At 37.7% G+C, this 12,736-nt stretch overlaps 2 protein-coding genes across 5 annotated transcripts in view; one reads left to right on the top strand and one right to left on the bottom strand.

The window, feature by feature from the left end:
* The window catches only part of C8H1orf21 (chromosome 8 C1orf21 homolog), a 258,076-nt gene that overhangs the window by 537 nt on the left and 244,803 nt on the right, over window positions 1-12,736 (bottom strand). The window contains exons 6-7 of one of the 2 annotated variants that reach the window (XM_034779350.1): window positions 6,846-6,921; window positions 6,440-6,573 (exon numbers count right to left, since the gene is read on the bottom strand). The exons of the other annotated variant lie outside the window; for it this stretch is intronic. Of the exons in view, the coding sequence (XP_034635241.1) occupies window positions 6,455-6,573; window positions 6,846-6,921 (195 nt within the window). The 3' untranslated portion in view covers window positions 6,440-6,454. Of the gene's footprint in view, window positions 1-6,439; window positions 6,574-6,845; window positions 6,922-12,736 lie in introns of those variants that run through there. 2 annotated transcript variants of the gene reach the window in all.
* Window positions 1-12,736, top strand: part of EDEM3 (ER degradation enhancing alpha-mannosidase like protein 3) — a 50,551-nt gene that overhangs the window by 34,092 nt on the left and 3,723 nt on the right. For all 3 annotated transcript variants that reach the window (XM_034779349.1, XM_034779347.1, XM_034779348.1), the window contains 5 exons: window positions 3,035-3,189; window positions 4,151-4,304; window positions 6,970-7,164; window positions 8,255-8,420; window positions 9,758-9,943. In XM_034779349.1, coding sequence (XP_034635240.1) covers window positions 3,035-3,189; window positions 4,151-4,304; window positions 6,970-7,164; window positions 8,255-8,420; window positions 9,758-9,943 — 856 coding nt within the window. The remainder of the gene's footprint in view (window positions 1-3,034; window positions 3,190-4,150; window positions 4,305-6,969; window positions 7,165-8,254; window positions 8,421-9,757; window positions 9,944-12,736) is intronic.

Genomic DNA, 12,736 nt, shown 5'->3' with positions numbered 1-12,736 from the left:
ATGGCAATATGTACTATAAGGGTGAGACTTCTAAAGCACACCAGGGTGTTGCGCACTAACTGGCCCAAACTAAAGGCTCCCAAGTGTGCATTAACATAGTGCTATTTGAAAACGCACTACATTAATGTGTAATAGGGAACTTTTAGTTCATGGCAGCAGACCAGTTGGTTAGTGTGCAACGCTTTGATGTGCTTTAGAAATCACACTCACCCACTGTGCATTGCAGACAAGACACTCAAGTTATGTTTATAATAAACATAAGAAAAGACCCATGGCTGGCCTGGAGCCTGAACCACTACATTGCAATTTTATAGCCTGCCAGTCCAAACCACAAAAGCTTGTGTGAGATTACCCAGGCTCTGAGACTTGGTGTCATGAGTTTTTTATCCCAGTAGAGATGTGTCTCAGATCAGTTGTGGAAAACTGAGGTGTCAGACTTTTTTTTAGACTGAGGGCTTTCTTCCTGGAGAACTTAGTAAATTCAAGAGAAGCTTCACAGCTATACTGAGTGAATTCAACATTGAAAATGAAGGAAATACTGGTCTAGGGACCTGAAGACCAATAATTTTGAGATTAGACTTGTAAAATAATTTGTAGAGTTCATTAACTCCATTGATGTTAACCTTCATTAACAAAAATTGGTCATGTTCCCTCATAGCTATCTGCACTATTCATTGCTGTCCTTTTCCTGGAAGTGCTGACTGTCTTCAAAACCTTTCAGAAAAACAAGATAGTACCAATAAAAGATAAGCATGGATTTAAAAGGGACAGATCGTGTATTATTAAACCAAAACTTTTAAAATGAAGTTTATACTAATATTTGTAGAAACTCTTTGAAGTTCTGTATAGTGAGTATATTGTTTCCTGTATAGAGGGCAGAATATTTCCTTGATGGTAGCTATGTCCAGCTGTTGGGGAGTATGAAGCAGGGTCTCCTAAAAATCAGTAAAAACTGAAGAAAATCAGGTCTAAGATGTGAAATTAAATTCAATATAAGCACTGTTTAAATTGCTAAATACTGATGAAGTAGGATTTCATTGAAACATATCTATCAGTCTAAGTTACTAATATCTGACTAAGGCAAAGATAGAAAAGCTCCTGACATCTTTTTCTATCAAGGAAGAAATTGTAAAATAGACATGAGGTTATTGAAACCAAAACACTGATGATTTTAGAATCCGTTGGATTGCAATAAATGTGAGGGGAAAAAAGAACACATCTTAATGGGCTGCATTGCTTACATTTATTCTAAGTACCATGCCTGCCACTTGAAATATCGGTGCCCTAGTGCATGATTAGCAAGGTGGCCTCCTGCTGTTTCACTATTTGATTTGATAGAAGATAGTGGGGGAGCAGATTTACTGGCCCTTAGTTTGCAGACTTTTTTCCCTGTAGGTGGTTTGGCTTTATTTATTTTATGTTGGTCATATTTCTAAGAATTACTGACTCAATTACTTTGTATGTAACAACTTCTTCCAATAAAATAAATAACAACTTTGTTTTGCTATAGCAACTTGATTTTTTTTCTGGAGCCTTTTTATATGCCTTTAAATACTGGCTCTTAGAAAATTATTAATTGTTGATAAATAATCTTAAATGACTTTTCTCACAGGTGTGTTGTAAATAGATAAGTATTATACTCATTTTACAGATGGGGAAACTGGGCTGTAATGAAGTTAAATGACTTGCCTGGGATCACCCACCAACTCATTTGCAGAGCCAGGAGTAGATACCAAACTATTATGCACTTCTCATGCGATAGTAAAATAGTGGTACACCTCTATCACGATTTAACGCGACCCGATATAACATGAATTTGGATATAACGCGGTAAAGCAGTGCTCCGGGGGGCTGCGCTCTCCGGTGGATCAAAGCAAGTTCGATATAACGCAGTTTCACCTATAATGCAGTAAGATTTTTTGGCTCCCGAGGACAGTGTTATTTCGGGGTAGGGATGTATTTGCAAATGTTAATAACTAATCTCTTCCTTTCAAAGGAAAACAAATGTCATTTGATTTACAGTTAAGGTCTGGTTTGAAATTAGTTGATATAGTTTTGCCATCCATAGGTTTATTTGACTGTTGCTATATGGATTGTGAGGAAGAGACTCCGGGGATTGTTCATATTGAAATCTATGAACAGGATGCTAAATGTGGCAAAGTAACCTTATTTATTAATGTTTAGTTTTATGGTTTATTTGCGTCAAATCATCATAGGCAGCTCAGAAATCAATAGAAGATATTTAACTGAACCGAGATGATCTCATGGAATATTCTTAAAAAAATAATAATCTGAGGCATGTCTGTTGACACAAGGAAATCCTAATGGCCTGGAGCTGCCACAGCCAAAATATAGGCACTATTAACTTTACACCTAAAGCGAAAAACACAGTTTTCTCCTGTCTGAGAGAACAAGAAGTTACATAGGGTACCAGATGTTTGGTGCGGTACGGCTTGAAATCACCACTTACCAGTAGAGGGCCTAATCCTTCAATTTCTGTAACTAGTTTTTTTTTTTTTTTTTTTTTTTTAATTCTGGACATTGTGGATGCAAAGATAACCTTCCAAATAGGAACCAAGGCAGGACTGCATTTGAGTCTTCAGCTACACACCTCTGGTGCCTTTGCTGCTGTTCATATCTTTGCCAAATTGCAGCAAAATAGAATCATGACCAGCATCATTTGTTTCATTCTGATTGGGAATGCTACGAAGACAGACATGAGAGCTATTCAGAAAGGAAAATAATATAAAAATGGAGACTAGGGGACACTTGGAATGTTAAAGGCTTCAAACATTAACACTTAAAATTTTATGCACATGCCAAGAAGCTAGCAAAAAAGCAGGCAAGTCAAAGTCCTACTCCTCCTCGCTAGTAATTGCAGTTGTATATGATATCTTCCTACCTTCAACAGTTATATGCTTTGTATGTATACAAATAACTTTTGAAGATGCAGTCTACTGTTTGATATTTTCTTTTGATAAGCAATTTAGAGTAATTGGGTTTCTTAATAGATAATCTGCTTTGTACATTTTAGACAACAGAATACATGGAGCTGGATGACAGTAACTTTGAGTGGACATGTCCGAACACCCAGATTCTCTTCCCAAATGATCCTATGTATGCTCAGAGTATCCGTGAACCTTTGAAAAATGTGGTGGATAAGAGCTGTCCTAGGGGCGTTGCCAGAGTGTAAGATGCATGTTTTATATCCTCCGTTGCTAGGAATGGCCAGAAAATTGGCTGTCATTCAATTAAAAAAAAAAAAAAAAAAGCCTCCCCATCCCCTCTGCATGTTAGTCAGATATGCTTACTTTGTTCACAAGATGGTATTCCTTTTGGCCCTGCATAGGCAGTAAAGCTAGCTGCATTTCCTACCAGTGTTCAGCTATAACTCCAGCTGCAGTTGATTATGTAAGAGTAGAAGGAGCTCAGCACGAGTTGCAGATCCTAAATTAGGATTGCGGTAGTGCCAATTAGAAAAAAAATCAATTTGTAAACAGAGCAAAGAGGATCTGAAATCACTGAGAATAAATAAGAAAATTAACAGGTTCTTTTCTATAGTCAACTGAATAACCCCTTTTCCTTGACTTTATTTTATTAATGCTGCCATAGATAATCTTGTACTTTATTTTAGGTTGTTCTGTAAAATTTGAAAAATGCCTTTATATGACTTCTGTAATATTTATGCAGGTGAAAATTAAATGGGCCGAGTAACATTTGCATTATATGCATCTGATGCTCAGTCTGTTAGGAAAACTAGCTTTTCTGGTTTTATTAAAAATTTATTACCAACATGCTGAACATTTCGAAATGATATTGAAGGGTGCTGGCTCACACTTTAACCTGATTGCTGATGTATCAGTTTTACATTACCAACATTGCACTGGAAAACTGTTGGGGGAGTTCACGGCTTTTTAAAACAATTATAATTTTAGGGTAACATTTTACCAAGAGCATTGTTTGCTAGAACTTTAATTTTCAGCTTGAGATACTCCAGTGGAATGTTCATACAGTGGAGGATAGGAATGAGTTCTGATGGCTTTGTGTATATTATGTCTCTAGCTTTGCACACCTCTCATGTGTAAAACTGTTAGATAATTTTGTAACAAATGTACCAGTATGAAACTTTGATCCTTACCATCTTTGGCAGAGAAGAGAGTTTTGGGAGTGGACCAAAACCACCACTGAGAGCCAGGGATTTCATGGCCAGTAATCCTGAGCATTTGGAGATACTGAAGAAGATGGGAGTCAGTTTGATTCACCTCAAAGATGGAAGAGTACAATTAGTGCAGCATGCAATTCAAGTAAGACCCACATATATTTTATTGAAATCAGTAGAAAAATTCCCAATGTCTGCAATAGGAGCAGATTTCATCCCTTGGTTTCATTCTCTACTTCCACAGTTTGGGTTGCTTAGTTTTAAAAAGGGACCTGCTGAAGCTTTCAGCATACTTTTGTAGCAACAAAGGAAAGGTAAATGTGATAAATAATATTTTTAAACTGGTTTAATTTTTTTTGCCTCTTTTTCTTCAACTTTGTCTTGCCATTATCTCACTTGTTATAACTGGTGCCCCATTTACGTTGCAGCAAAAGACTTGGATTGTGCAACATCTGCAGAAATTAATGTGAATTTTTATTGTATTATTCATTTTCATATTTAGTTCAATCAGTAATTCTTGCATTTGTTTAATTGGGTATTACATGCAGTTTTTTGCTGTCTGTAAACTTAATTTTCAGTGTGCTACAGTTTTGCACTAAACAGCATAATAGAATTTTTTTTGGAGGGAAAGCTGCAGATTTTGGTAGCTTGGACATTTGTAGGGTGACCAGATGTCCCAATATTTGGGGCTTTTTTTATATGGGCTTCTATTACCCCCGTCCCGATTTTTTACACTTGCTATCTGGTCACCCTAGACATTTGGCACCTGAAGAATGTAAGCTTTACTAGCATGATCAGAGGTGTAGTTCTTAAGTGTTATCAGCTGTAGATTCAAAGTTAACCAGCCCTCCAGCAAAGTTAAACTATTGTTTCAGGCTGTCTGCAGATTTAAGCAGACATCACTGCATGAGTTTGCATACAGGTCACATTTGGAAAGTTGTCTTTGCTGCCATTAAGAATAAAAATTTTCCTTTTTAGAATGAATGCATAGATTGTGAGGCATAATTTTGTTTTAGTTTCCGCAGCAGATTTGGCAGTCTCTGAATTGTAGAAGATATAGTGCCCTAATTAAGAGCTCATTGTAAGGAGAAGCTGGACTGAAAGAGAGAGCACTTGTTCTAACAAATCTAAAAATAGCACAGACAAGAGGGAAAAAATGAGTAGTTTAAAAAAATTACAAATGTTCGTTCAAATGTGCTTTAGAGTAAAAATTCCCCCTTCAAATAGCAAGATCATAAAATAATTACTAAATCATTTTAAATGTGTATTTCTAAAGCTCTAGTGTTTTATTTATTTTGGCATCAAGCTCTAGATAAAGCATAGTTTTATTTTTCAATTTTTATATAATAGAACAAAAGTATCTTTTTCAAACAGTACAGTCCTGGTACTACATATGTATGTGAATGGATTTTTTTTCATTATAGTAAGAGAATGTAATATTTAAGACAACTATGAAGCTAATATTCAAGTCTGACTATCTAATATAGTATTGGCACATTTGTATATGTGACGTAAATGCCATAAATAAATTGATATTTAAAAGATTAATTTGAGGTCTATTTAAGTGTATCTCTAGAAATTAAGTTGGTGCACATAATGTATCATAGTAGCCCAAGGATACATTAAGGTGGATGGTTTCAAATACATTTTGAAATACTTTGCACTTGCTGTATCATGGATTTAGAGTTTATAATCTTATGCTTGGCTTTGTCAAAATTCACACAAGCCCCTAGTTTGGAGCATAAAAATTATTTTCAGAATTAGAGAGAGAAACCAGAATCCTATCAAAATAATTACCCACTTTTGTAAAGTGAAAAATGTTAAAGGGCACATGAAAGGTGCTGTACAAATACATAAGTATTGTAATTAGCAGTATGATTAAACCCTAATGTTGATCTTCAGTGTCATCCAGAAATTTCTAATTGGTGGTGTTTCTAGTATGATTGTTTGACCAACTGTGCAACACATAAATAATTCTAACTTATTTTTACCTTTCACGTTTTTCTGTTTATTTGATAAAGCATTAACAGTTTAACTCTCTGCAAACCATATTTTGTTTGAAGACTGCTTTAATAGTTGGATTTACCACAAATTCCAGTTCAGCAAAATAACACATTCATGTATTTTACACAGTAGTCAAAAGACACTAGTTATTTATCTTATACAAAAAGTCAGTCAACTTGACCACATATAAGTCTATCTATTACATTAGTATTTTTCTTTAGTTTAAATTTTAAAGAACACGTGTCAGTTATCTTATTGTAAACATAATTCTGTGTTACTGATAAAGAAAAATTAGATTTTTTTTAAGAGAATTTTTGGTTTTAATTGTCTGTGCTGTTTAACTTTGGCATTTCTCAGACTGGACAATGAGAATTTGTTTAGATTTGGCTTCAGGTTTTCTGCTGCAATATCTGGAAATAGACATAGCAGGGAAAGGGTTATTAGTTTAAAAACAACTATTTCCACTGCAATTTAAAAATAATCAAACTTGTATAAACTGGAGAGTTGGAAAAAATGAAATTTGTGACAAATTTGATAGATGTTTAAAGTATAATTGTTAACAAAGAATTACATATAAAACAGCTGTTGGAAAGATCATGGGCCTCTGGGAGCTAGACTTTAGAATGTAGTGCTCTCAATTACTTTTTCCTTCTCAGCCTGGTTGATTGGAGGCAATACTGACCGATTCTGGAAGAAGCCAGCTCTTTTTCCAGGAGGTTGGCTTGGAGGAATTCACCAGCGACAGTAAAATTTTGGTTCTGCAAAATATTTAAGAAGCCACTTACCCTAATATCTTTACTCCTTAGGCAGAAAGTTCACTTGATGCTGAAGATGGTTTGCGATTCATGCAGGAAATGATTGAACTGTCCAGTCAGCAACAAAAAGAGCAGCAGCTACCCCCACGTGCTGTTCAAATTGTTTCCCACCCATTCTTTGGCAGGGTAGTATTGACAGCTGGGCCAGCACAATTTGGAATGGACCTATCCAAACACAACGTAGGGGTGTGTATAATGTGAAAATCTTAAGAACATATGATTTGCTCTTGAATTTTATTTATTTGCGCTTTTTCTCTGTTGCATTGGTCTTAATTTTCTAGTATTGCATTTATTTCAAAATACTCAACTAGCTCTTAAATTTATAATAGGCATTTAAATACTTAGAAACTAGGGTGACCAGATGAGGGGAAGAAAATATCGGGACACATGGGGGGGGGGGGGGGGGGGGGGGCTCGCTGGCAGAGCAAAAAACAAAAAACCACAGTGCTGCTGGCGGATATTGGGACAAAATGCGTCCCGACACCGAAATATCGGGATGTCTGGTCACCCTATTAGAAACACACAATCTAAAATTCTTTCTTCTGACTCAGACACTCTAGAGTTCAGTCTTTTTCTCCTTTGGCACCAGTCGTGATTCAGACTCCACACACAGGTGCTCCAGTTGTTTTCTGAATGCTATATGTGGAATATCCCTCTTGCATCCTAGAGGGAGGGGCCAATGTAAGGGAAGAGAGCTTGTCAAGCTGCTAGGATTCAGCATGGCTGCCGCTCATTTGTGAATTTACAACATTTTAAAAGTTTAATGAGGATTAGGCTCTCCTTAGCCCATCAGAACTCCAGAGAAAATGTCTTTCTAGATAAAGACAAAATGGGGAGAAATTACTTGTCCCCTTTGAAGTCAATGGCAAAACTCCCACTAACTTTAAGGGTGGCAGGATTTCAGCCCATAGAGTATATACTCTAGATTTAAAACAAAGTTCTAAGGATATCTGTGCTCTCACATGGTTTGTGGTGATATAATCTTAACCATAAATTATTCTGTATTTTGTTGACTGTACTTAAAGGCTATTATAAGATGTTAGTACAAACATAAAATATTACAGATGTTGGCCCATGTGAAAACCAAATCAGTCCAAAAATTGTTGATTAGACAACTTTTTTGAGAATCTGCCATAATAAAGACTCTAGGATAAAGGTCCTATAGTATGCTGGGAAACACCAGGTGACTTTTTGGGATGACTGGAAAAATTATAAAAGGTAGGAAACATTTACAGGCTTTACTCCAGTATTTTAAATCATTACATCTCTCAAACAGACAAGAGGATTTGTTGCAACCAGTAAACCTTACAATGGATGCTCGGAGATCACTAATCCTGAAGCAGTGAAGGAGAAAATTGCTTTGATGCAGAGAGGCCAGTGCATGTTTGCTGAAAAGGCACGAAACATCCAAAAAGCTGGAGCAATAGGGGGCATTGTTATTGGTAAATAAAACTATCCTTATTGTTTTGTACAAATGTAACCTGTTTTTTCTCCCAAGATTATTTAGATTATATATAAGCATATTTTCAGGGCTGGCAGGCATCTGTGAGCAGTTGGTACAGAAATCCTGTTATTGGAACAAATGAGGTGTGTATACTTAATATCCTGCTTGCACACAAGAATGCAGCCAGACAGAAACCTACTAGTGGAGAAATTCAGTGAGGGGGTTTGTTCTGACAAATCGGAAGTTACACATTAACTTTTGTTTGCAGCTGAATGTTGTGAAATGAAAGAGAATGGTTGTTCTATCGTGGGGTGGGCAAACTTTTTGGCCTGAGAGCTGCATCAAGTTCTAGAAATTGTATGGAGGGCCGGTTTGGGGGGGAGGGGGGGGGATGCGTGGCCCACCTCCTATCCACCCCTCGGACTCCTGACCCATCCAAACCCCCCTGTCCCCTGACTACCCCCAGAACCCCTGCGCCACCCCATCCAACCCTTCCTCACCTTCGTGACTGTACCCCTGTTCCCCCCCCCCCCCGAACTCCCGTGGCACTGCAGCCGTGCAGCACAGACCACTGGGTCAGGCCAGGCTGTGCAGCTGCGTTGCCCCCAGGAGCTCGCAGCCCTGCTGCCCAGAGCATTGCTGAGGCTGCAGGGGAGGGGCCAGGGGTGAGCATCCCGAGCCAGGAGGGTCCTGCAGGCCGTAGTTTGCCTACCTCTGTTCTATCATCTTCATTCCCTCGCCTATGCTTTCCCAGCTAAGTTAGTAGTTCTAGAGAAGAATATACCATTTACATTCCTTATTAAAAGTTGAGTAACTATTCTTTCAGTATTGAAAAATAGATAACTGCTTAGTAGCAATCCTGAAAAGATGTACATTGAGACCTTTTTCATTCAGGAATGTATCTGCTCATGAAATAGCTTTTTCCTTCTAGGTCCAGCACTATTCTTGACTTTCCACAGCCAGGCAGGCATCCACCAGCCATTGAGCCTTTTGGGGCAAATTGAAAATACAAAATTAAAACTGCTGGAGATGCCAAAGAATATTCCCTCCCACCTGCAAATTCTCATCACCATCTTAGGCAAGCAAATAGAATTGAAATACATTCCACCTTTCAACTTAACTTGCTTCTGTCCACTCAGAAACCTCTTGTTTGCTGTCTCCACCAGGAAATAAGGTTAGAAAATTGTAAATCTGGGGAATTCTAATTCAACTGTAGCACATTCTCTGAAATTCCCACACCAGCTCTTCAAGCTACCTTTATCCAGTGAAATGGGAGAGCATCAATCTGAACTATATACAGAATGGAAAAGCTTACTCTGACTTTCTATTGGCTAGATGACAATGAGGGAAGCAGCAGCGACACTGCTCCTCTATTCCAAATGGCTGGTGATGGAAAGAATACAGATGATATCAAAATCCCCATGCTCTTCCTGTTCAACAAAGAAGGAAATATTATACTTGATGCAATCAGAGAATATGAATCTGTAGAAGTGCTTCTCTCTGATAAAGCAAAAGACAGAGGTAAGGGCAAAGCCGTGTGTGTCGTCTTATTACTTATCTTTATCTGTTGGCATAATGTGAAGTATAAAAACAAACAATGGTTCTTATTTTCTACCTGAAAAAATAAGTGAATTGGGATTGAGGTGAAAATTCTGTCTGACCTCCATAATTCTAGTTTGTTGAATTAGTTTCATTCAAACTAACAATCTCTTAGAATTTCCCAATACAAGTCCAACTTGAAACACTTTAAACAAAGTCCCAAATAGAAAAAGTGAACATTATAATTTTGGTGTAACAAATTTGACTAGTAGTGCTACAGTATGTGTGGGTTGTTTTTTGGTTTTTTATTTTTAAACCCTTAAACCCTTTTTTTCTTGGAAGAGATTTTCATATTCTGCTTTGATATCAAGGCAGGAATAGGCTGTGTGTGTTTCAGGATCCTGACTTGTAGATGCTTCTCAGTTCCAAGTGATTTTCTTCATAGAATACCAGGGTTGGAAGGGACCTCAGGAGGTCATCTAGTCCAACCCCCTGCTCAAAGCAGGACCAATCCCCAGACATATTTTTGTTCCAGATCCCCCTCAAGGATTGAACTCGCAACCCTGGGTTTAGCAGGCCAATGCTCAAACCACTGAGTTATCCCTCCCCCCCTTCATATCTATAAAGATAGACCTGATTTTTCTCACTGCAAAGACCAGGCAAAAGTGGTTCTCATTGAGCATTTAATTTCAGACAGGGAATCAACACAAAAAATGAGGAGGTCAGTTAAACAGAAATTAAAAGGTACAGCACCAAAAGTAAAATCCCTGCAAGCTGCATGGAAACCTTTTAAAGACACCATAATAAAGGCTCAACTTAAATGTATACCCCAAATTAAAAAACATAGAGAACCAAAAAAGAGCCACCATAGCTAAACAATGAAGAAGTAAAAGAAAACGTGAGAGGCAAAAAGGCATCCTTTTAAAAAGTGGAAGTTAAATCCTAGTGAGGAAAATAGAATGACCACATTAGAGGTGGTTTTGGAACAAATTGTTAAACTAAACAGTAATAAGTTACTAAGACCAGATAGTATTCACCCAAGAGTTCTGAAGGAACTCAAATGTGAAATGGCAGGACTACTAACTGTAGTCTGTAAATCAGCTTCTGTACTGAATGACTGGACATGTGACACCAATTTTTAAAAAGGGCTCCAGAGGTGACCAATTTAACATATTCATAAAGTGATCTGGAAAAAAGGGTAAACAGTGAGGTGTTTACCCCATTTGCAGATACAAAACTACTTAAGATAGTTAAGTCCCAGTCAGACTGCGAAGAGCTACAAAAGGATCTCTCAAAACTGGGTGACTGAGCAACAAAATGGCAGATGAAATTCAATGTTCATAAATGCAAAATAATGCACATTGAAATACATAATCCCACCTATACATATAAAATAATGGGATCTAAATTAGCTCTTACCACTCAAGAAAGAGATCTTGGATTCACTGTGGATAGTTCTCTGAAAACATCCACTCAATGTGCAGTGGCAATCAAAAAAGCAAACAGAATGTTGGGAACCATTAAGAAAGGGATAGATAAGACAGAAAACAAATTGCCTCTATGTAAATCCATAGTATGCCCACATCTTAAATACTGTGTTCAGATGTGGTCACCCCATCTCAAAAAAGATGAATTAGAAAAGGGCAACAAAAATGATTGGGGTATGGAACAGCTTCCATATGAGGAGAGAATAATAAGATGGACTTTTCAGCTGGGAAAAGAGACAACTAAGGGGGGGAATATGATAAAGGTCTATAAAATCATGACTGGTGTGGAGAAAGTAAATAAGGAAGTGTTATTTACTCCTCAGAACACAAGAACTTTAGAGGTCACCAAATGAAATTAAAAGGCAGCAGGTTTAAAACAAACGCAAGAAAGAATTTTTTCACACAATGCACAGTCAATCTGTGGAACTCCTTGCCAGAGGATGTTGCGAAGGCCAAGGCTATAACAGGGTTCAAAAGAGAACTAGATAAGTTCATGGAGGATAGGTCCATCAATGACTTTTAGTCAGAACGGTAGGGATGATGTCCCTAGCCTCTGTTTGCCGGAAACTGGGAATGGGCGACAGGGGATGGATCACTTGATGATTACCTGTTCTGTTCATTCCCTCTGGGGCAGCTGGCATTGGCCATTGACAGGAGACAGGATACAGGACTAGATGGACCTTTGGTGTGACCCAGTATGGCTGCTGTTAAGAGATTAAAGTTGTCAGTACCAGTAATTTTACATGATATTAATTATCCTGCTTGTGTGGTTCTATCCATTCCATCAGTGTAGATAGTGGATATATTTTCAGTGAAAATGCACAGCTAGGAGATTATTTCTAGACTCTCTTTTAGCAAACTTCCCCCAGATAGGTTTCAGAGTAGCAGCCGTGTTAGTCTGTATCCGCAAAAAGAAGAACAGGAGTACTTGTGGCACCTTAGAGACTAACAAATTTATTAGAGCATAAGCTTTCGTGGACTACAGCCCACTTCTTCGGATGCATATAGAATGGAACATATATTGAGGAGATATATATACACACATACAGAGAGCATAAACAGGTGGGAGTTGTCTTACCAACTCTGAGAGGCCAATTAATTAAGAGAAAAAAAACTTTTGATGTGATAATCAAGCTAGCCCAGTACAGACAGTTTGATAAGAAGTGTGAGAATACTTACAAGGGGAGATAGAATCAATGTTTGTAATGGCTCAGCCATTCCCAGTCCTTATTCAAACCGGAGTTGATTGTGTCTAGTTTGCATATCAATTCTAGCTCAGCAGTCTCTC

This window comes from Trachemys scripta, chromosome 8 (assembly GCF_013100865.1).
Source record: "Trachemys scripta elegans isolate TJP31775 chromosome 8, CAS_Tse_1.0, whole genome shotgun sequence".
Classification (NCBI taxonomy): domain Eukaryota; kingdom Metazoa; phylum Chordata; order Testudines; family Emydidae; genus Trachemys; species Trachemys scripta.
Note: the sequence above shows the minus strand (reverse complement) of the source record. Positions and strands in the feature narration are given on the sequence as shown.